We start from the raw sequence: 21,488 nt of genomic DNA, 5'->3' as shown, positions 1-21,488 counted from the left end.
TACCGGAAGTCCGAATCCGTGAATATCATTTCAACTTTACAGAGCATTAAACAAACAATTATATTTTATACATTTGTTTTGGGAGGCTAGAAACAAAATCAGTAATACTGCACGGAATAATGACAATAAGGGTAACAAATGATCACAGCCATAGGAAGATATAGGGTTCAAAAGGGCTTTATTTACATTTTTTAATAATATCCAGAATATAAATTCGTTTTTTAATTTAATTTTAAAATGAATACATCATATATTTAAATTAATTAAATATTATCATAATCATAGCAACAATAATAAGATTAATTCAATAATAATGACAATATTATTGTGTGTAATGCCAAAAGTCATGAAGTCATGTAGTTACACACTCAGTACACCAGGGGGCGGGATGCACCTTTGTAGCCCGCCAATAAACACAACAACAAAAAAAGAAGTAGAAGAAGAAGAAAAAGAAAAAGAAGAAGTTGTACGTCCACTCCACGGCGCCAGGGGGCGCCAGCGCCGCGGCGTCGCGTAACTGCGTCAGAGTTGAAAGGTCACCGGTCTGACAGCCACACGCGCGTTGTTGTGTTGTTGACGTTGTTGTGTTGTTGACGCTGCGCGTTTTAACGGGTTCATTCCTTCACGGTGAGTTTATTTAAAGCTTCACGTGTTCACTGTCGGTCTGTTGGTGGAAACTCTTGAATGAAACACGTCGCTGCTTCTCTGTATGACGTGTGTGCCCGTTAAAGTAAGACAATATGTAGCATTAATGCTAAATATGATACCCAACCTGTCTTTATGCCGTTTACCGTCTCAACGCTTGTATTAAATATAATAAAGTGTTTGGGGCAGGGCAGTGTCCGATAATGGGTTCATGCTGTGTTTACAACAATCTAGAGTGAAGTTATAGTGTGTGAATCTGAAGTAAACAAATAAATGTTTGTGCAAACAAATTACATTCTGTGCATGTGTGAAACTATTATATACATACAGGGATGTGCTGAGGATTGAGGTCTGAATATCTCCAATAATGTGATATTTTACGAGTTTGTTTTGGTGCTTATAATATCTATATAGATATATATCTATATCTACAGAATAAATGGAATTTTTTTGATGTGTTTGCGGCACCAAAACAACTGCATGCATATATATATATATATATATATATATATATATATATATATATATATATACACACACACACGTTTCATTTCTATCATTTAAATCCCAGAAGGGTTTCCCGTGTTTCAGAATCAGCTTTATTGGCCATGTACAGATATGTGTGCACATAAATGGAATTTGACTCCGGTTACACGTACGCTCTCATTGTACATACACATGTAAATTACAAATGACATAAATAAAGACACTAAAGACAACAATAGCAACATGCATGTACAATATAAACAACAACAACAACAACAACAACAGTGAAATGGGGATGTAGTGCAGAAAGTGGTGACTATGCGTTGTAGTCTGTCTCTGTCCTGTTTGGTGGCCGATCCAAACCACACCGTGATGGAGGAGATCATCCCAGTCATGATATTGTACCGATGTGTCACCCAGGTGAACATCAAAGGTGTTCAGCGCCGAACATATGAAATGTGTGTCATGTGTTTTGCAGCGTTGGGGTCCAGACTCGGGGCTCCGCGTGTGTTTTTTTTTCCAGTCAGTTTCCTTGCGGTTGAAATGAGGAACCTGAAGCTGCTGAAGAGCCTGCGCAGCACGGAGCTGCGAGGCCCCGGCTCCCCGCTTCGTTTATCCGTGCGGGCCGACACCGGCTCGCTGCTGGTGGCGTCTCACTGCTCCATCACGGAGTACGACCCGCGCACCGGCCAGGTGAGCTGGTACCGTCGTCTCTCCCGTCCTCTGGAGGAGAGGCGACGGCCACGCTCACTTTTATTCTAACCTGCAGGTGGTCAGCGAGGCCTCGCTGACGGCCGGCGGCTTCCTGCCGGAGGACGGCGGCGGCGCGGTGGTCGGCCTGCAGGACCTGGCCGAGCTGGAGTCGGCGTGTCTGTCCACGGCTGGCGGCGACGTCGTCCTCTTCAACTTCAACACCTGCCAGGTTAGCGGCTCAGAAAACACACCTGGACAGTGAGGAGCGGCTTCTTCAGCTCTCGTTTTATTTTATTATTATTTTTGAGTTGGCATTAGTGTTCAGGTTAGAGTTGTTTTTTATTTAATGTCTGTATAAGGGGCGAGGGGATGCATTATGTCAGAGGGTCCTCGTTAATCATATTATAATGTGAGCACATTAAACACCAAATATGGTAACACACGCACACATATAGACATTAAAACCTTCATAATGTGTGTGTGTGTCCGTGCTCCGCAGTTGGAGTGTGTCGGCAGTGTGGACAGCGGCCTGACGTCGATGAGTTGGAGTCCCGATGAAGAGCTCGTCGTTCTCACTACCGGTCAGTTCGTTAAACCGACGTCAAAAACACGTTACTTTAAAAACAAATAAAACATGTACTCGCTGTTTTAAATCTGAAGTTTAATTCTTTTAATCGGCCGTCTGAAAGCCTCCCGATATTAAGTCTATTCATGAAGGCCAGTTGTCTGGGAGGGGGAGGAGCTGGTTGTCATAGCGAGGTGAATTATCATAAAGAAGAGGTAGTTGAGACATTTCAAGGTAGCACCATTTTTTTTCTTATTTTTATGATCAATGTTATCAACGCTCAGTGAGTTAATTCTTAGTTAAACATATTAATCGGTGTTCGGAATGAGAAAAATTAATTAAAAACTAATCATTTTGTTCTCGCAGGTCAGGAGACGATCATCATGATGACCAAACACTTTGAGCCCATCACCGAGGTCGGAATCCACCAGGACGACTTTGGTGAAGGTACGGTGGCCCACAGGGGGGGTCAGGGCCCACAGGGGGGTCAGGGCCCACAGAGGGGTCAGGAGAGGATACGGGGGTCAGGGCCCACAGGGAGGTCAGGGCCTACAGGGGGGTCAGGGCCTACAGGGGGGTCAGGAGAGGATACAGCTGACAATAACATTATGTAACGTGTATTATTTTGCAGGGAAGTTCGTCACGGTGGGTTGGGGGAAGAAGGAGACTCAGTTCCACGGCTCCGAGGGGAAGCAGGCCGCTCAGAGGACGATCCAGGTCGGCGTTCGACCCGTTACGCAATAACATTTTTGTCTCGCGTGATGATTTTCTGAACGGTGTAAACGATGCGCCCGACAACAGGAGGTGCGGCCGGCCGCGGCCTGGGACGACCGGGCGCCGCGGGTCACGTGGCGAGGCGACGGTCAGCTGTTCGCCGTCAGTGCCGTCTGCCTCCAGACCGGAGCCAGGAAGGTCCGGGTCTGGAACAGGGAAGGGGTCCTGCAGGCCACCAGCGAGCCCATCAACGGCCTGGAGCAGGCGCTCTGCTGGAAGTAAATATTTAAAGATTCCGCGGTATTTTCTGGATGAATGACAATTTTACCCCCCAAAAAAAGGGGGGAATAAAAGAAATGGTATTTTAAAAAGGTGAGCGTTGCCGTTTCAGACCCTCCGGCAGCCTGATCGCAAGCACTCAGCGACATCCCAACAAACACAGCGTGGTCTTCATGGAGAAGAACGGCCTTCTGCACGGAGACTTCACCCTCCCCTTCAGCAAAGACCACGCCAAGGTACGAGTACAAGGAGTTAATGGATATGAATAAAGGACCTTTTCACCGTTATGACCATTAAAAGAAAGACTCTGATTGTGTGTTTCAGGTGAAGGATTTGCTGTGGAACAGCGACTCCACGGTGCTGGCGGTGTGGTTGGAGGACTTGGCTGCCGGAGAGGACCAACAAGTCAACGCTTCCAGTGAGTCGTCGCCGCTTTGAACACGTCGGACCACGTCATAGCTGGTTTCTCCAACGTGACCCACCCATTAAATAATGAGTGGATTATTTACTTGTGAACCTGGATCCCTCTGCAGTCCAGCTGTGGGTGGCGGGGAACTACCACTGGTACCTGAAGCAGAGCCTGGACTTCGGCAGAGACTCTCGGAAGGCCCCGGTCTGCGTCTGCTGGGACCCCGAGCGGCCCCTCAGGCTCCACGTGGTGACGCGCGGCTGGACCAGCGTCACCTACGACTGGGGCTGGGCGACCGAGAGGAGCCCCGGGACGGACGCCGCCGCTGACGCCAACGTGGCCGTGATCGACGGCGGTGAGGAGGGTCGGCGGGACGAGAGCACGCGGATCGGACGGAAGGTTTTTCCAACGCGACATTTTAATGTTCATTATATTCTTCTCAGATAAAATCCTGGTGACAAACTTCCGGCAGTGCGTGGTTCCTCCTCCCATGTGTTCCTTCGAGCTCCAGCTGACCTCGCCAGTCAACCAAGTGACCTTCCTCTGCCAACCTCAGGGGACCAATCGGCTGGCGGCGTTGACCTCCGACGGACAGATCTCGGTCTACGCCCAAGGTGAGTCATGCGATCGTGACGTCAGAGACGCGATGCGTGACCCGTGTAAACACTGACGGTTCGCTCGTTGTGTTCTGGGTTTCCAAATTCTAGATTCAGGAGAACAAGTGGAGAAAACAACGGACGGGTTCCGCGCGACGTCTCGTCCGCTGGTCCTCCGGAGAACCTTCAGGTGAACGACCCGCGTCCTGAACGTCTGCTGCTCCGTCGCGCGCCTGCGTCTCGTCTCATCGAACGTCTCGTCTTTCCCCCGCAGGGTTAGCGTTCCGGGGGAGGAGCCTCTGGCCCTGCGCCAGCTACTGTGGCTTCAGGACGAGCTGTTTGTGGGCGTGAGCTCCAGTCTGCCGCCCACCTCCTCCACCTTGCTGATGCTCCGCCCCCCTCGGGACGCCGACGCCACGCTGACTGTCAGGTCAGCGGGGCTGAACTCGTCGTCCTGCTCGGCTCACTAATTGAATCCATTGAAATGAATTATTCCAGCGCCGCGTTTTAAATCTTTTGTTGCAGCTCTGAGGTAGAAGTGGACGGCGTCGTGGTCAGCGCGGTTCACGGCTCTCAGACCGGCACGGTGGCGCTGCAGCTGGAGGACGGACAGATCAGGAAGCTGCGCTGGGGTGAGCCACCGTTGGTCAACAACAGCACTCTGCAAAGCATGGAGATTGTGCAGATGTAAAATATATATATATATATTATTTCTATTTTTATATATATATATATATATATATATATATATATATATATAGACATATTTATTTTATTTATATTAAAAAAATAATATCATTATTCTATTTTTAATATATATATATTCAAAAGAAATATATATATATATATATATATATATATATATATATAAAAATATATTTTTATTTATATATATATATATATATAAAAATATATATATATATATATTTTTTAATATATATATTTCTTTTAAATAAATATATAAATACATATATATATATATATGTACATATATATATATATATGTACTTAAATTAACAAATTGAAAACATTTCTCAGTAAATGTTTGTGATTTTCTTGCCATTAACAGTATTATTGACGCTTGCTTCCTCGCATACGTTTATAGAATAAAACAACAACTTGTTATTTGTTTTTAAATGTGCGTGTAGACGGTGCCGAGCTGTCCGTGGAGGATTGGCGCGACGCCAGCGGTTGTAGCATCAACTTCCCGGTTCCCTGCGTTCAGACGGCGCTCTGCAGCATCAGCGGGGAGGTAGAACCACGTCAGAACCACGTTAGAACCACGTTAGAACCACGTGCACTCGGAATGACACGAGTGCACGTATAAGTGAACAGGCCTCAATGCATACGTGCCTTCTTGCCTTCAGGAGTACCTCCTCGGCCTGACGGACAGATCTCACCTGTACGCTGGAGACACAGAGGTACGCTGGTTATTATTTCACCAGCTCCCTCAATATGATTCTTTTTAAATTTATTTATTTTTCACTCATGTCTTCTTCTTCTTCTTCTTCTTCTTCTCTCAGCTGGCCTCCAATATTTCCTCCTTCGGGGTTTGCAACGACTTCCTCCTCATCACCACTCACTCCCACACCTGCCGCTGCCTCCAACTCACCACACTCAGTGTCAAAGGTCGAGTTCATGAGTTTATGTGTTTTTTATTTATTCAAGTTTTTGTCAAATAACAACAACAAAGTCTTTTATTTCCCTGGTTTCTTTCTCCCCCGCACCGTGTTGTTACTTTGTTACTATAGTATTCATAATATTACGCGCACATCAAAAAGAAAACTGTTGTTTAGAAAGAAAAAAAAAACATTAATTTGTGGTTATTTTTTCCTTTTTTTTCCCACTTTTTTTTAAATTTTCTTGTCAACAATTTTGGATGTTTATATATTCACAGTTAGGGGTGAATTTCATCGTCATGGAGGAAAAAAAAACATATTTAGTTTTCCGTTATTGAAAGGAACGTTGGTCAGAAGTAGGACACACACACACAGACACACACACACACACACACACAAACGAGAAAAGTGTTCAGGTAAAAATAAACATTTAGACTAACTCAATACAGTTTGATTTTTATTTTTTATTTACATGGGTAAACATTTGTGAATTATGAGTAGCAATAGTCTATTTATAGATAAACATACTATTTTAACTCCAAGTAATAACTAATGTACTCCCACAAACCAACTGTCAGCTTATTATGCAGCTCATGATTTACCTCCGGGGTCAACGATAGAACATCCGTGTCGTGTTGGTACATGTTACGGTACAACTTGAGTTGAATGACCTTTGACCTCCCGCAGGCCTTCAGGCCGCCTTGGCCTCCGATGGAGGTCAGAACGACGAGTCGCTGCGGCGGGTGGAGAGGGGGTCCAGGATCGTCACCGTGGTACCGCAAGACACCCGAGTGGTTCTGCAGGTCGGTTTAACACACACACACACACGCACACACACACACACACACACACACACAGTTCCCCGTGCTGCTGATTGATTTGGGTGTGTTTGGGGCCAGATGCCTCGTGGGAACCTGGAGACGGTGCATCACCGGGCGCTGGTGTTGGCTCAGCTCAGGAAGTGGTTGGACAGGTGAGTTATAATATTACCTGCTTGTGTCTTTTTTAATAAATCACTTTTGAGTGTTATCTTAGATGGTGATTTTTTTTTTTTTAATTTTAAATTTTGTTTAATGTCTTTTTAATTGGTTCTTAAAGACGAATAAAATATTATAGTATTAAAAAAATACATAAATACATTCAATGAGATAAAATCCTAGTGGGAGACGGAAAAAAATATATATATTTAACAACAAAAGGAAAAAACGATTTAAGTTAAATAATAAATCAGCAGTGATTAAAAAAAATTAAAATTCGATTTAATATGGAATTAGTAATAGAAACTACAATAAAATAAAATATCTATGCCATTTTTTTTATATATATATCTAAGATAAACATAAACTAGACTGCAGCATAACATTTTAGAGCACAACTTGACTGTAATAGTGAATATTCACTGATGTCAAATGATGCACGAGGTCTTTTAATTAACGCTTCCATTGAAGTAGAATACATGTAAATTAAATTGACCTTTTTTAAATACCTGGAAAATAATCTTCAGTTTCTAACGCGTTTGTTTTTCCTTCAGTTTGAGGTTCAGAGAGTCCTTCGAGTGTATGAGGAAGCTGAGGATCAACCTGAACCTCCTCTACGACCACAACCCGAAGGTTCAGACGAGTAGCTTTCATCTTCTTTCTGTTCATTAACATGCGTTTCAGCGTTTTTGACTCGTGTCCGTTCACTTCTCGCAGGTCTTCCTGGAGAACATGGAGGCCTTCATCACGCAGCTCGGCTCCATCAGCCACATCAACCTCTTCGTCACTGAGCTCAAGTAAGACCTTTAAGAGTTTTTCCTGTTTCAGTATTAAGTATTTTACTCATACATTTAATTTTTTTTTTGTTGGTACCCAGGGAGGAGGATACCACCAGCACCATGTACCCCCGGGGCCCCGAGAGCAGCCCGGTCCAGACCCGGCCGGTTTCCGGGCAGAAGAAGGTGGACGTGGTTTGCGACGCTTTACGCAGCGCCATGGAATCGATGGACCCCAACAAGTCAGTGAACGCCGAAACTTGTATCAAGAAACCTGAGCCAGGTACAGGTACAGACCACTGACACAGACCACTGACCCAGACCACTGACCCCCCCCCCCCCCCCCCCCCACCAGGTTCTTCCTGTCCGTCCTGACGACCCACGTGAAGAAGACGGTCCCGGAGCTGGAGGTCGCTCTGCAGAAGGTCCACGAGCTTCGAGGTGAGCCACTTTTTTAAATATTTTTAGTAATTAAGATACTTGTGACGGTACAGTTGACCAGTTAAGTAGAAATCTATCTAATTTGGGTTTTAAACTTTTTTAGCTTAAGTGTCTTTTTCTTCAGATTCCTCAAAAATATAAAAACGCTCGTTTATCCCTTTTTTAAATGTTTTTATTTCCATCTTGAGAGAAATTAAATGAGATTAAAAACGGACCATTTTTTGAACACACACACACACACACACACACACACACACACACACACCCTCGCTCTTCATCGTGTCTCCTCTCCAGTGAACCCTCCTCGCGCTGCCGGGGCCGTGAGCGCCGAAGAGGCGTTGAAGTACCTCCTCTTCCTCGTCAACGTCAACGACCTGTACGAACACTCTCTGGGGACGTACGACTTCGACCTCGTGCTCATGGTGGCCGAGAAATCTCAGAAGGTGCGACGACGACGCGGCGACGATCGGGTTGTGTTGCGCAACGCCCTCGTTTCTGGTCACGCCCACCTGCGATGTTTAACGAGGCTTTTGAGCTGCCAAAAATTCCACCGATTTGCTCGTTAATATGTTCATTTACGCCGCAATGTGCTTAAAACATTTTTTTATTATTATTATTATTTATGAATGAGCTCTGACAGGAGGAAGATAGTTTACTGTTATTTTCTTTTTTTTTTTATATGTTGTGTGAAATGTGTTTTTTACAAGAGAATAAAACGATTAAAAAAATAAAACAAGATACGAAGAGAACAAGAGGTCACTACTTCAAATTACCAAAACATTTTCTATGTTTATAACATTTGTTTTTTTAAATGCAGCACCAGGATTCTTAAATAATTGTTGTACACTGAGCTGTGATAACGATGTGTCCGTTAATTACGATCCCCCGCAGGACCCCAAGGAGTACCTCCCCTTCCTCAACATGCTGAAGAGCCTGGAGACGAACTACCAGCGCTACACCATCGACAAGCACCTGAAGCGCTACAGCAAGGCCCTGCATCACCTCAGCAAGTGCGGTCAGTCCCAACGCTTCTTGTCGGCTCCGCCCCCTCCTTTGGCCTCGGCGCTCCTGTCGGCTCCGCACCCCCCCCCCCCCACCCCCTCCCCCTTTGGCCTCGGGTCAGACAGGAAGCTGAGAGAGGCTCTTTTTGGAAGATGGCCGTCGATCCGTTCGTCTAATCCTCGTTTTTTTACTTTCACTCCGCGTTCAGGAGAGGAACATTTCCACGAGGCCCTGCAGCTCGTGAGGGAGCAGAAGCTGCACAGCGAAGCTCTGCGACTGTACGCCGCCGACGGCGCTCACTACAAGGTGCAGGCGGGTTTTAATCTCTTCAATATTTGGGGCCATTTTGAAATAAGGCTGGCCACATTTTTTGTAATGCTTTATACATATTTCCAAGGAACGTTTGAGCTCATTTCTGGTAAACACAAGATTTAAAGTGGTTATTTTGTGCACAAACTGGTGTTAGTCCACTAAGAATATCTTTAATCGAGGACAGGCAGTGTAATTAATTTTATAGTAATAGTTCCAATGACATTGGCTGTTTTTAAAAACACATTTTTGACTCTGACCTCTGACCTCTAAGGCTCTGAGCTGCGCTTACGCCGAGCACCTGATGGAGCAGCAGCAGGCGGAGCAGGCCGGCCTGTTGCTGTGGCGATGCGGCGAGCCGGTCGGCGCCCTGCAGGCGTTCGCCAGCAGCTCCAGCTGGAGGAACGCCATCTGCACCGCGCAGCAGATCCCACTGCCGGCCGACCAGCTGGCGCTGCTGGCCAGGGACCTGGCAGGTAAGGAGGGACACTCACTCACTCACTCACTCACTCACTCACTCACTCACTCACTCACTCACTCACTCACTCACTCACTCCTTGCAGAGCGCCATTGGCGGTGGATCTTCAAACCGTTTCCTTCCCTTTTTCTAGAGAAGCTGATTGAGCAGCGACGATTCGCAGAAGCTGCTCTGCTGCTGGACCAGTACGCCAAAGTAAGAGGAAAAACATCTGCTAATGACGTTAAAGTAGAATTATTAAACCTCTTATGACATACTATCCTATAACTTCATAGTAACTTTTATTTATTTTATTTATTTTATTTTATTTATTTTATTTATTTTATTTATTTTATTTATTTTATTTATTTTATTTTTATTTTATTTTTATTTTATTTATTTTATTTATTTTATTTATTTTATTTATTTTATTTATTTTATTTATTTTATTTATTTTATTTATTTTATTTATTTTATTTATTTTTATTTTATTTTTAAACGGACATTACTGTGAGGGTTTTTTTAATGACTAATGTACGTATTTACATTAAAGACTATTTAAATATGACCGTTTTATGAAAATTATTACATCCCATACTGTGCCTTTTTATGACATAATATACTATTACTTTACTAAATTATTAAAAACACTCTCACCCCCCCCCCCCCCCCCAACAGGACTGTGAGGAGGCCATCTTGGCTCTGATCACCGGCTCAGTCTGGGAGGAGGCGCTCCGATTGGTCCGTAGTTTTATTTTATTTTCACTTTTTGTTTCTCCATTTATTTGTTTTTGACAAATAAACCTCGAGCTTAACTTTGTTTTATTTGTCCTGCTTTAGATTTACATGCACGACCGGCAGGACATCACTGAGACCAACCTGAAGCCGGCTCTGCTGGAAGGTACGCCCCATCCCCCCCCGGCCATGAAACATCGTCGTCATAATAATAATAATAATAATAATAATAACGTCTTTGTGTGCGTCAGCCGTCGGCACCCAGACCGCCTTCCTGGAGGCCCAGGTAGCGGCGTTCACGCGGCACAGGGCCCGGCTGGCGGTGGTCCGGGAGCAGAAGGAGAAGGCCAGGCTGGGCATGCTGGGTGAGGCCATGTTTCTAATATAATGTGTCTTTAAATCCTGGAGGCAGGAAGAAGTACGTTTTCTTTCAAGGTTAAAGGTCATAAACATTTAATCGGACCAGGTGTACAGCAGCATCTTTATTCTCAATATGTCGAGTAAAGTAGAAAAGATATTCTGCCGTAATAATAATAATAATGATAATAACCCTCGGTCCTCTTCCTCAGATGAGGACGGTCCAGACTGCCCCGATGCCGAGCTGTACTCTGAGGCCAGCAGCGTGATGAGCGGCTCCAAATACTCCCAGAGTAACTCCCGCGTCTCCTCGTAAGAACACACACACACACACACACACACACACACACGTGATGAATTGTTATGAACGGTTTAACGCCGGCGCTCGTGACCTGCAGGAGGTCGTCGAAGAACCGGCGGAAAGCCGAGAGGAAGAAGCTGAGTCTGAAGGAAGGGAGCCCGATGGAGGACCGGGCGCTGGTCTACGCTCTGGGGGAGATCCTGACCACCGTGGACAAGATGAGAGGTGAGGGCACTCCAGAGGCTGCTGGTCACCGGTTGAGTCTGCGTTAGGTTAAGCGGCTGCTTGTTGTTGTTTTTTTTAATATGTATATTAATATTTTATTTCTTTGTATATACAGTATTATTTTTAATATAAATATATATTTTTTTATATATACAGTATAATATATAAATATATATATATATATACGCAAAATAATATGAAAATAAACATATATATATATATATATATATATATATATATTAAAATATGTCAAAATTATTTCTATATATTAAAATATGTCAAATATTTCATTAAATATCTTGCAATACAAATATATATATATATATATATATATATATTATATTGTTTCATGTATTTATAATGAGATTAAATAGCATATTATCATAAAAAGAAAAGTTAAGTAAACGTAAAATTGGAATCATACATAAATTACAATTACATTATTTAAATGTTGTATTTGTTTTATTATTTCTTATTTTTTTGCATTGCAAGATATTTAATGAGAGAATTTTGACACATTTCAAGACGTACCATCCAATTACTTTTTGTGGCATCCTGTACTAATAATTGTATAAAAAATATATATCTTTCATCGTGACACCGTTCTCATTTGGCTAAACTAAATGATATTTCATACAATTTGATCATAACCGCTCCCCGTCCCCCAGAGGAGGTGCACGGCCTGCTGAAGGCTCTGGTGCTGTTCCAGTTCGACAAGCAGGCGGAGAAGCTGCAGCCGGCCTACGAGGAGGCTCTGCAGGCGATGGAGGCGGCCGTGCCCGAGGTCTGGGCTCCGGAGGGCCCGGCGAGCAACCAGGCTCAGGTGGACACCACGCAACACATACATACATATAAATATATATATATTTATTTATTTTTAATATATATATATATATATTATATATTTATATTTATTTATATATATATATATATATATATATATATATTTATTTATTTATTTATTTTTAATATATATATATATATATATATATATATATTTATTTTTAATATATATATATATATATATATATATTCAAAAGAAATATATATATATATAAAAATATATTTTTATTTATATATGTATATAAAAATATATATTATATATATTTTTATATATTTGCAGTAATATTAAGAACGTTTGTTTCGTGTGTTTTTGACGTGGGCTCGTTTTCAGCTCACGGGTCCGAACTCGACCGCAAACAGCATCATGGCGTCTTTCCAGCAGCAGCAGAGACCTGCAGCCCCTCAACCAGGTCGGCACCGCCTTTCATCTCTTTTTATTCATAACTCATCATGTGACGTGTGTTTGTGTAATTAATATTTTTTTATTTGTTTTCCTTTTCGTAGCTGCTGAGGTTCTGATGCCGCCAAAGATGAGGGGCGGGGTCAAGTGGAAGCTCGCCGTTCTCATGTAGAACTGAAACTGTAAAGTAAAATGTTTATTATGTAATAAATAAAGTGTCGGTTGATGTTTTCCTCTTATGTCGACACTTTTACTCTTTTTATATTCCTTCTTTAGTAGTATTTTATTTTGAAAGCGCTGTAATTGTAAACGTGGGGATGAAGAGGAGCTCCATCCAGCTGTTTGTTGTTTAATAATAACAATAAACAAAGAAAAAGGGTCGTGAAGATGAAGACGAGTTCCGAGCCCAAAGGGAACTTTATTCTCATATTTTCTTTAATACTTCCATGACTTCTTAATGGCATCCCATAATTTTTATTCATATAACTTTATAGTAACTTTTTTTTTAATGCCCTTTTTCATTTTTTTTTTATGCTTATTTATATATTTTTATACTTATTTGTATTCATTAAAAAATATTTAAATATGACTTTTTAATGACCTACTATATTATGCTTTTATGATTTTTACAACACACTTTATAACTATTTTATCAACATTACATCCCGTACTATGCCTTTTTATGGCATATTACTTTTTTCTGACATACTTTACAACTTTTTATTGACGTTTTATTTTTCTTATGCCATATCTCCGTATACTAGGATTCTTTTACCACATAATATGCCTCGACCTTTTCATTACATACCATACTATCACTTTTTTTTTTTTACTTACTATATTGTTTATTTTTAATGACACTTTCTATCACATGCATTTCTGTATCTCAGACCTTTTGAGACATTTTTCATGACGTTACGACGACGACTTTCTATTTTCATCATCTTTTATACGTCATGTTTGATAAAGTTCACACATGGTATCACATCCAGTTTGATGACAAATGTCTTTTTATGGTTTAAGTGGTTTTAGTGCCAACAACCTCCATTCAACAGACAGGTGCTGAGACATTTCTAAACTCCGCCCCTTTTCATTTAAATCCTCCTCGTCATTCAGTTGTAACGAGCAACGATTAATTAACGAACAATACATTTATGTTTATATATATATATAATTGTTTCTTTGACTAGTCATTTAAACCTGACACATCGATGTTTGATTTATTTTAGAAATTAGTCTTAATTAAGCAAATTGAGGCAAATTAAAGCCCTTAAACGTACGGCGGGCTGAGTTCAACGTTGTAAGGGATGTGAGTCATATGAGATCCTGCCGTTTGAAGCTTTAACAATTACTTTTTGTTACCATATTATAAACTTTTTATGACGGCACATTATGTGTGGCTGTTGCACCTTGAATGTCTGCACACCGGATGCAACTAAAGCCATCTCCGTCGTAGGTTTGCATGAGTAAAGATGTGATCAGCTGTGAATGAAAATGAATAAACACAGAAATAAAACAGGTGCGCTTGTGCAGAGAGCGACGAAGATGAAGGTCCTTCGTCCTCTCCCGTACGCCACCGTCTGTCCTGTTGATGGAGGACGACAGGATACCGGCCTGGAAACTCTCAGGAGTTCATCGGTCGAGATGAAACATCAACAAGTACCACGATTGTATCACCAGAGACGAAGGAGGAGGTCAAATGTAGCACTGTCGCAAAACTACATTTCCCAGAAGCCCACTCTGGACCGTCGGTACTGACCGGGTTCAGAGCAGATCCGCGTTGAATGATACGGAGTTTATTGTTAAACGGGGCGGTCCTTAATTTAATTAATGACTCACCGATGTATAGAACATTTGCAGCTCTTTGGGCACCGAAACAGAGACATGCAACATAGATTATGATGCAACCATCATGTGTGTGTGTTCGAGTTACAGGGAAAGAAAATCTACAACCACAATGTTAATGAATTTTTGTACCATCGGGACTCCGTTGAGGGTTAATGTTAAAATAAATGTCCTTTAAAAATAGTTTAAGTGTGCGAGAGAAAACCTCAAAAGGATCAAGGAAATCTCTTTTTCAGAGCTACATTTAAAAAGGTGTAAATATTCACGAAACAGCCCAGTGAAAACATAGCTTACTGTTAATAAGCACATTTTAAGCATTGGACACAACCTGGCGGCTTTACCAGTTTCCAGTCTTGATGCTAAGCTAAGCTAACAAAGGGGCTGGCTGTAGCTTTAAATATACAAGAGTGGGTATCACTCTTCTGGTTTAGAAAGTATTGTTTTCATGCTTTGCTTTTTAAAATCATCAGCAGTTCAGTTTTCTTTTCAGGAGCAATGTTGGAAAAAGTCAGTACTAAGACTTTCAAATTCTATGCTTTTATTTTGAAGTATCGTAGTCAACATCCTGCCTCTTGAGTCTTGACACCAACGACCATGGGGCTCAAGCTCCTCCTCTTTCCAGCACACAGAGGCTGTATGTGGGAACTTTAGTGTTTCATAACTCTCCATAAAATAATGTTTAATAATGTTTTGTATTCTCTGATTAGGTACATTTAATTGTTTCCTCATATTCAGATTCACCGACACCACAAGTTTAAAGAAAGGTTTTCATTGTTCTGGTTAAATAGCTTTAATGACAGAGATATTATTGGGGAAAAGTCTCATTCCAATGTATTACAATGACGTAGTTATTAAATTTAATGTATTAATTTAATAACTTGAGTAATTTCAGGATACAAAATAGATTTTAAAAAAAATTTTAAAAAAGAATCTGGAGTGATGCCATTAAATTTAAAAAGGAGGAAGAAAAAAAAGACACAAACAAAACACTATTTAACCAGGTCTTCTTGGAGAAAAACAAAAAAATGCAAATAGAAAATATATTTACAAAAAAGGTGGATTTTTTTGTCAAAACAGAACCGAGTCTCGTATCTACACTCCTTCTCTCCCCCCCCCCCCCCCCCACTTCCCACGAGCTCAGCAGAACCTTCATTATTTTACCTGAAACATCATGGACGAATGAAATGTCTTTGTTTTTTTAAATGGGGACCAATACGGCAGCAACTTTCTTAATGTATCCAAAAAATGAAGATGTTGCTTTGTGTGAAAAAAGTTTCAGGTAAAAACATTTTTTTTTTTTTTTAAAAGGCTCTACTGCGCTCACGCTCCAAAACCTGCAACACCGCCATTGGTTTACAAATATTCACTGGTATAAAACCCGCCTCAAGGCTTCCAGAGCTTCAGCAGGCCGTCCTCGCTGTAGGTGCTGATGAGGTTCTGGTGCGGGTGGTGGGCGATGCCGATCACGTCCTTCTCGTGGACCTGGAGAACAAAGCGGTTCTTAATTAATTAATGAAGAATCAGGTACGACGGGGTCAAAGTGATCGATGAGATCATTAGAGCCGGATCCAAGGTGCAACAGGACATTGGTAAAGAAATGGTTCATATGCAATGATGCTGTACTGGTGCATTATACACTGTAGTGTTCTGTATTTGCAGCTGTACAAAAAAACACTAAATAGATATGAAAAGTTGCATATAGAGAAGTTATCCGAGGCTGGTTTTCCTCTAGAAAACCTCTCATTTCACAAACCAGATCAAGAGTTCCTCGCGGCAAACGTTAACGAGACAAAACAGAACTTTTGGGCCGAGGTGGCGCCTGTTGGCCGCGCTGATCCGGGATCAGCGGACGTACCGTCAGCGTTCTCTCCAGCTTGCCGGTGACGGTGCTGAAGCAGTAGAGCACAAAGTCCTCGCCGACGCAGTAGATCCACTCGCCGCGGGGCGACAGCGTGCAGCACACAAAGTCTCCGCCTTCCCTCTTACCGGAGCTGAAACTCCTCACGATCTACACACACACACACACACACACACGCGCGCACACACGAAGAGGGTTCAGTTGTGAAGACACAGTTACCGACACTCCCCCAGGCCTGCTGCTGGGTGTCCGGGTGCGGCGGCGTGACTGACCTGGCCCTGCATGTTCATGATGACCACCGTGTTGGAGCGGTTGCACACCACAAAGTGCTCGGGGTTCTTGGGCAGCTGCACCACGTTGTTGACGGTGATGTCGGTGCCGGCCGACGTGCCCAGAGGCTTGAAGGTGTTGGAGCACTCCGTGGTCTTCATGTTCCACATCTGGGGGGGAGGGAGGGAGGATGGGGGGGGCAATGAGACACCAACGGGGAAACTTTATCACTAGATTTAGCAACTTTTTGCAACATATTGAGACAATATATTCAAATTTAGCAACATATTGAGACAATATATTCAGGTTTAGCAACATATTGAGACAATATATTCAAATTTAGCAACATATTGAGACAATATATTCAAGTTTAGCAACATATTGAGACAATATATTCAAGTTTAGCAACATATTGAAACAATATATTCAAATTTAGCAACATATTGAGACAATGTATTCAAATTTAGCAACATATTGAGACAATATATTCAAATTTAGCAACATATTGAGACAATATATTCAAGTTTAGCAACATATTGAGACAATATATTCAAGTTTAGCAACATATTGAAACAATATATTCAAATTTAGCAACATATTGAGACAATGTATTCAAATTTAACAACATATTGAAACAATATATTCAAGTTTAGCAACATATTGAGACAATATATTCAAATTTAGCAACATATTGAGACTATATATTCAAATTTAACAACATATTGAGACAATATATTCAAGTTTAGCAACATATTGAGACTATATATTCAAATTTAGCAACATATTGAGACAATGTATTCAAAGAAGCAAGAATTATATTTAAATGTATATTACATTGTAATTCATTCTTACATTCTGCCCTGTGATTGGCTCTGACAACATAACATACACACCTTTTCATTATTGTAAATATATACAGACTCAAAAATAGCTTTTCAATAAATAGATAAATATATAGTTTTAGATGGATAATAATTAGTCGACTCTCTATAGTCGGCCTTCATACACAGAATCATATTTCCTCAGATTCTTCTTTGATGTGTAAAAAAACGTTGTTTGCGGTCATTTAAAGTCCTTGTAAATCTCTCTAATTAATTAATGAATGAATTAATAGCACCAAGACGTGCGCTCCTCTCACCTTCACCGTGCCGTCCGAGGAGGCGCTGATGACGTGGTGGCCGTCCGGCGTGAACGCCGCCTCGTTCACGAAGGAGGTGTGGCCGCGGAACTCCTTGAGGGTTTTACCCGACTTCAGCCCGTGGACTCTGGAGCAAGAAAAACACAAGAACCGTTACAGCAGCACGTTGGTTCCCCCAAAAAGAAAAAGAAAAGAGACCCTCGGCGAAGAAGCACAGGCGCCATTGAAGGAGGAAGAAGAAGCGTTACCTGATTATCTGGTCGAAGGAGGCGCTGAGCAGCTGGCTGCTGTCTTTACAGAAGCTCACGCATGTCACTCCTTTACTGTGGGCGCGCTCAAACCTCCTCAGACACTGACCGCTCTGGATCTTCCACACCTACACACACACACACACACACACACACACTTAGTGTCTGCAAAGGGATGTAAAAGCAACCATAGAAATAGGAGCGCCGCCTCTCGTCTACCTTGATCTTTCCGTCCTGGGCTCCCGTGGCCAACATCTCCGTGTCTCGACTGAAGCCCATGCACAGCACGGCGTCGTCCATCATCATGAAGTTGTCCTGCGCCTGGTACTTCAGATCCTGGGAGCAGAAGCAGGAGGTGTTCATATAAAATCGACCCCACAGTCTGGGGTTTTCAATGCAGGGTTTTTCTTTCTTTTTCCTTCTTCATTTTTTTGGGAGAAGCTACCTTTCGGATCTTGCCGGTGGTGAAGTTCCAGACCTCGATGAAGCCGTCCACAGAGCCGGTGACCAGGTACTGGCCGTCGGGGGAGAATCGGGAACACTCCACGTGAGACTTCTGTCCGAACTGAGCGGGGAAGAGGAAACGAGTCACGTCAAGTGTGAAATCCAAACGATGCTGGGCTGAAAGCACCAGTGAAGCCGACTGGGAGCCGGCGCTGGTACCTTGATGTGTCTGCTCAGCTGGGTGGGGAAGCGCTCCTCCTCCACGTCTTTAACGGCGGCTTTGCCCCTGAACAGATCGATGGTCATACCGGGAGGCAGGAGGCCCTGATGCTGCTGCCACTTCAGAGACTGACGGATGACAATGTGAACAACGTCATCATCTGCACTTTATTTTGGATTTTCCACGTGCGTTTCAAACGAGCCTCTGACCGAGGAGCGACATCGTCACAGTGCATCGCGTACCTGTCCCAGCAGAGCCATGAGACGGGAGGGCGGCACCACGCTGACCTCCCCCGCCAGCGCCTGGGCGATGGCCGCCCGGCGCTTCTCCTTACTGCTGCCGTCCGGGTACGCCTGGACATCGACAAACACTTCTTAAAAAACTCCACGCAAATGCAATCTTTCAGATGCTCTCAATATATATATATATTTTTTAAAAAGGCACACGCAGCTGAAGTGTGTTGTATTATATTTCTCCCTCTTGTTATTCTTGTATGGACGGATTATTGTTAGTGTTTTTTACAGTAAAAAATATTTTTTCAAAAGACGCTGTTGGGTTTGAATTCATTTCATGTCCCAATGTCTCCAAAATCTGTTGTTTTACTGTTATAAGAACAAAGTGTTCACACCAGTTAACATTCCATGAGGCTCTCTTGCTTAGGAAGAACATGCTTCCAGTAATTTAAATGGAGTAAAAAAGAAAATACTAATGTATGTACTCTAGAGTCTAATGCTCTGTGGATCTGCCTAAAGCGTAGGTATAAAACACAGGTCCCCCGATGAAGAACCAGGTCAGGACCAGCTGATCCTGGACCGAGACGGTCCCGGTTCGGACTCACCTCTCTGGGGTCGAAGTAAGAGCGAGCCAGCAGGTTCTCCAGGTGGATGTACCTCTCCGGCTGCGTCTGTTTCAGCATGATCATGGGGTCGGTCTGCCTGAGGAGCGAACGGGCTGCACCCAACTCCCTGAGCTCGATGAGCTCCAACACCACCTGGGAACAACGCGGACCTTCAGGTTTAGAGGACAAGCGTGACGCACTAGGTCTGTTCCACTGAAAGCTTCCGTCGACATGAGCAATGCTGGGAAATAAACAATAAACTAAAACAATCTCATTCAAAGAAGTCAACAGGTAGAAAGTTTAAGAAATTAGAATATAGTCAAAACATTTCTGTAGAGATGAAAGGGGACAAAATATGCATGAAACAACAACACCTCCGCCCACGAGGAGACGAGAGGAGCAGCTAGATGACACAACTGGTGAGTTCTATGACAACAACAACAACAACAACAAAACAATAGTAAGCAATCTGGGAGCTACTCACTAGATTTAGAAACATTTCAGGCCCAAAATGTCACAACATATTCAGACCAACAGGGTAAAAGGAAAGAAAGAAAAAAAAAAATATATATATATATACATTCTGCTCAGGGTAATCCCAATGATGGGCTCAAACACGCCTTTTAATTATTGTAAATAGATACCGACTCATAAGCCTCTTTCTGGTGATGTTAGACCGTGATGGTGGAAGGAAATAAAACTAAAAAAGGAACGTCGAAGGATATCAAACATGTGAACGTGTGGTCCAGAAGCCTCACCTGTTCATACAGGTCTATCAGGGTCTTGTCGGGCAGCTTCAGGGACTGGATGGCCTGCAGGACGGTGTCCCAGTGGCCGCTGTTGATGTCGGCCACGAAGCTCTCGATGCTGTCCACGGTGTTCAGGGACACGGTGGTCTCCTCCTGCAGGGTGACGAGAGTCCGCTGCAGGTTGTTCTCCTTCAGGTACTGCATGATCAGCCGGATCACGCTGAGGAAAAAGACACACACACACATATTTACTACATGTTTAATGTGTTACAATCCGTTGATGCATTGATTAAGGGCTAATAATAATAATAACCGGTTAAATGTAGCCGCTTATAGTTTGAAAATCGGATCCAAACTATGTCCATAAGTTAGCTTGTTAGCTTAGCTCAGGGCGCTAACGCTGGGTTAGGCCTCACCCACTGGAAATGTATTAAAAAGCGGAGTTATTGTCTATTTAACTGATCGATAAGTCGCCCCGCTTCACGGGGAGTTAACGGGACTACTCACTCCGCGGATTCCACCTCCAGAGACATGGTTATTTATCCAAAAACAGGGGCCACAAAGACACTCTTTACTGGTTCTGCAGGAGCAGCAGGACGAGGCACGCAGGACTGACGCAAACACGGAAGTGACGGGAGGGAGCCAGGGGCCCTTTCAAAATAAAACTCGTTGTTTTTGTAGGCGGTAGATTACATTATTCATTTTAAAACGATCTAAAATCTCTTTAATGCGGTTCAGCAATGGCATTGCCTATGATATATGCTTTTAATTGTCCCCTTTTTTGAATTAATTTTTATTTAATGCTTTTTAAAAAATGTATTTAAATATATTTTGCCGTTTTTTATCGAAATTGTGCAATTGTTTAATTGAGAATTATATATAATTTTTTTAATTGCGTATGAATTTGGGGTACTGCCAAAACTGAAGATTGTATTAAGCGTATACTGATTTACATAATGATAACCTGCATATGCAGTTTAAGTGTAAAGTTTTATTCAATTGAGTTCAACTCAGAGAACCTTTTCTACTCTTCCGACCTCCAAGCGCTT

At 42.5% G+C, this 21,488-nt stretch overlaps 2 protein-coding genes across 2 annotated transcripts; one reads left to right on the top strand and one right to left on the bottom strand.

Moving 5' to 3' along the window:
• Positions 1-491: 491 nt before the first annotated feature.
• Positions 492-13,068, top strand: elp1 (elongator complex protein 1). Its single transcript, XM_034543574.1, has 36 exons — positions 492-627; positions 1,610-1,824; positions 1,901-2,053; positions 2,324-2,405; positions 2,756-2,836; positions 3,021-3,106; positions 3,191-3,381; positions 3,495-3,618; positions 3,707-3,800; positions 3,916-4,146; positions 4,235-4,405; positions 4,499-4,577; positions 4,662-4,817; positions 4,913-5,019; positions 5,536-5,639; positions 5,755-5,808; positions 5,911-6,016; positions 6,694-6,809; positions 6,906-6,979; positions 7,538-7,616; positions 7,701-7,780; positions 7,861-8,001; positions 8,115-8,200; positions 8,495-8,643; positions 9,092-9,215; positions 9,411-9,508; positions 9,786-9,987; positions 10,123-10,184; positions 10,647-10,709; positions 10,809-10,869; positions 10,955-11,068; positions 11,273-11,372; positions 11,459-11,586; positions 12,255-12,409; positions 12,761-12,839; positions 12,934-13,068. The coding sequence occupies exons 2-36, from the start codon at positions 1,675-1,677 to the stop codon at positions 12,999-13,001; spliced, it is 3,948 nt and encodes a 1,315-aa protein (XP_034399465.1). The 5' UTR covers positions 492-627; positions 1,610-1,674; the 3' UTR covers positions 13,002-13,068.
• Positions 13,069-15,439: 2,371 nt separating this feature from the next.
• Positions 15,440-21,058, bottom strand: smu1a (SMU1 DNA replication regulator and spliceosomal factor a). Its single transcript, XM_034543598.1, has 12 exons — positions 20,947-21,058; positions 20,449-20,659; positions 19,691-19,843; positions 19,095-19,205; positions 18,852-18,980; positions 18,634-18,753; positions 18,408-18,524; positions 18,189-18,316; positions 17,941-18,067; positions 16,805-16,972; positions 16,530-16,682; positions 15,440-16,156 (listed from the first exon to the last, which is right to left on the bottom strand). Exons 1-12 carry the CDS (start codon positions 20,970-20,972, stop codon positions 16,058-16,060), a joined length of 1,542 nt encoding a protein of 513 aa, XP_034399489.1. The 5' UTR covers positions 20,973-21,058; the 3' UTR covers positions 15,440-16,057.
• Positions 21,059-21,488: the final 430 nt, after the last annotated feature.

This window comes from Cyclopterus lumpus, chromosome 10 (genome assembly GCF_009769545.1).
Source record: "Cyclopterus lumpus isolate fCycLum1 chromosome 10, fCycLum1.pri, whole genome shotgun sequence".
Taxonomy (NCBI): domain Eukaryota; kingdom Metazoa; phylum Chordata; class Actinopteri; order Perciformes; family Cyclopteridae; genus Cyclopterus; species Cyclopterus lumpus.
Note: the sequence above shows the minus strand (reverse complement) of the source record. Positions and strands in the feature narration are given on the sequence as shown.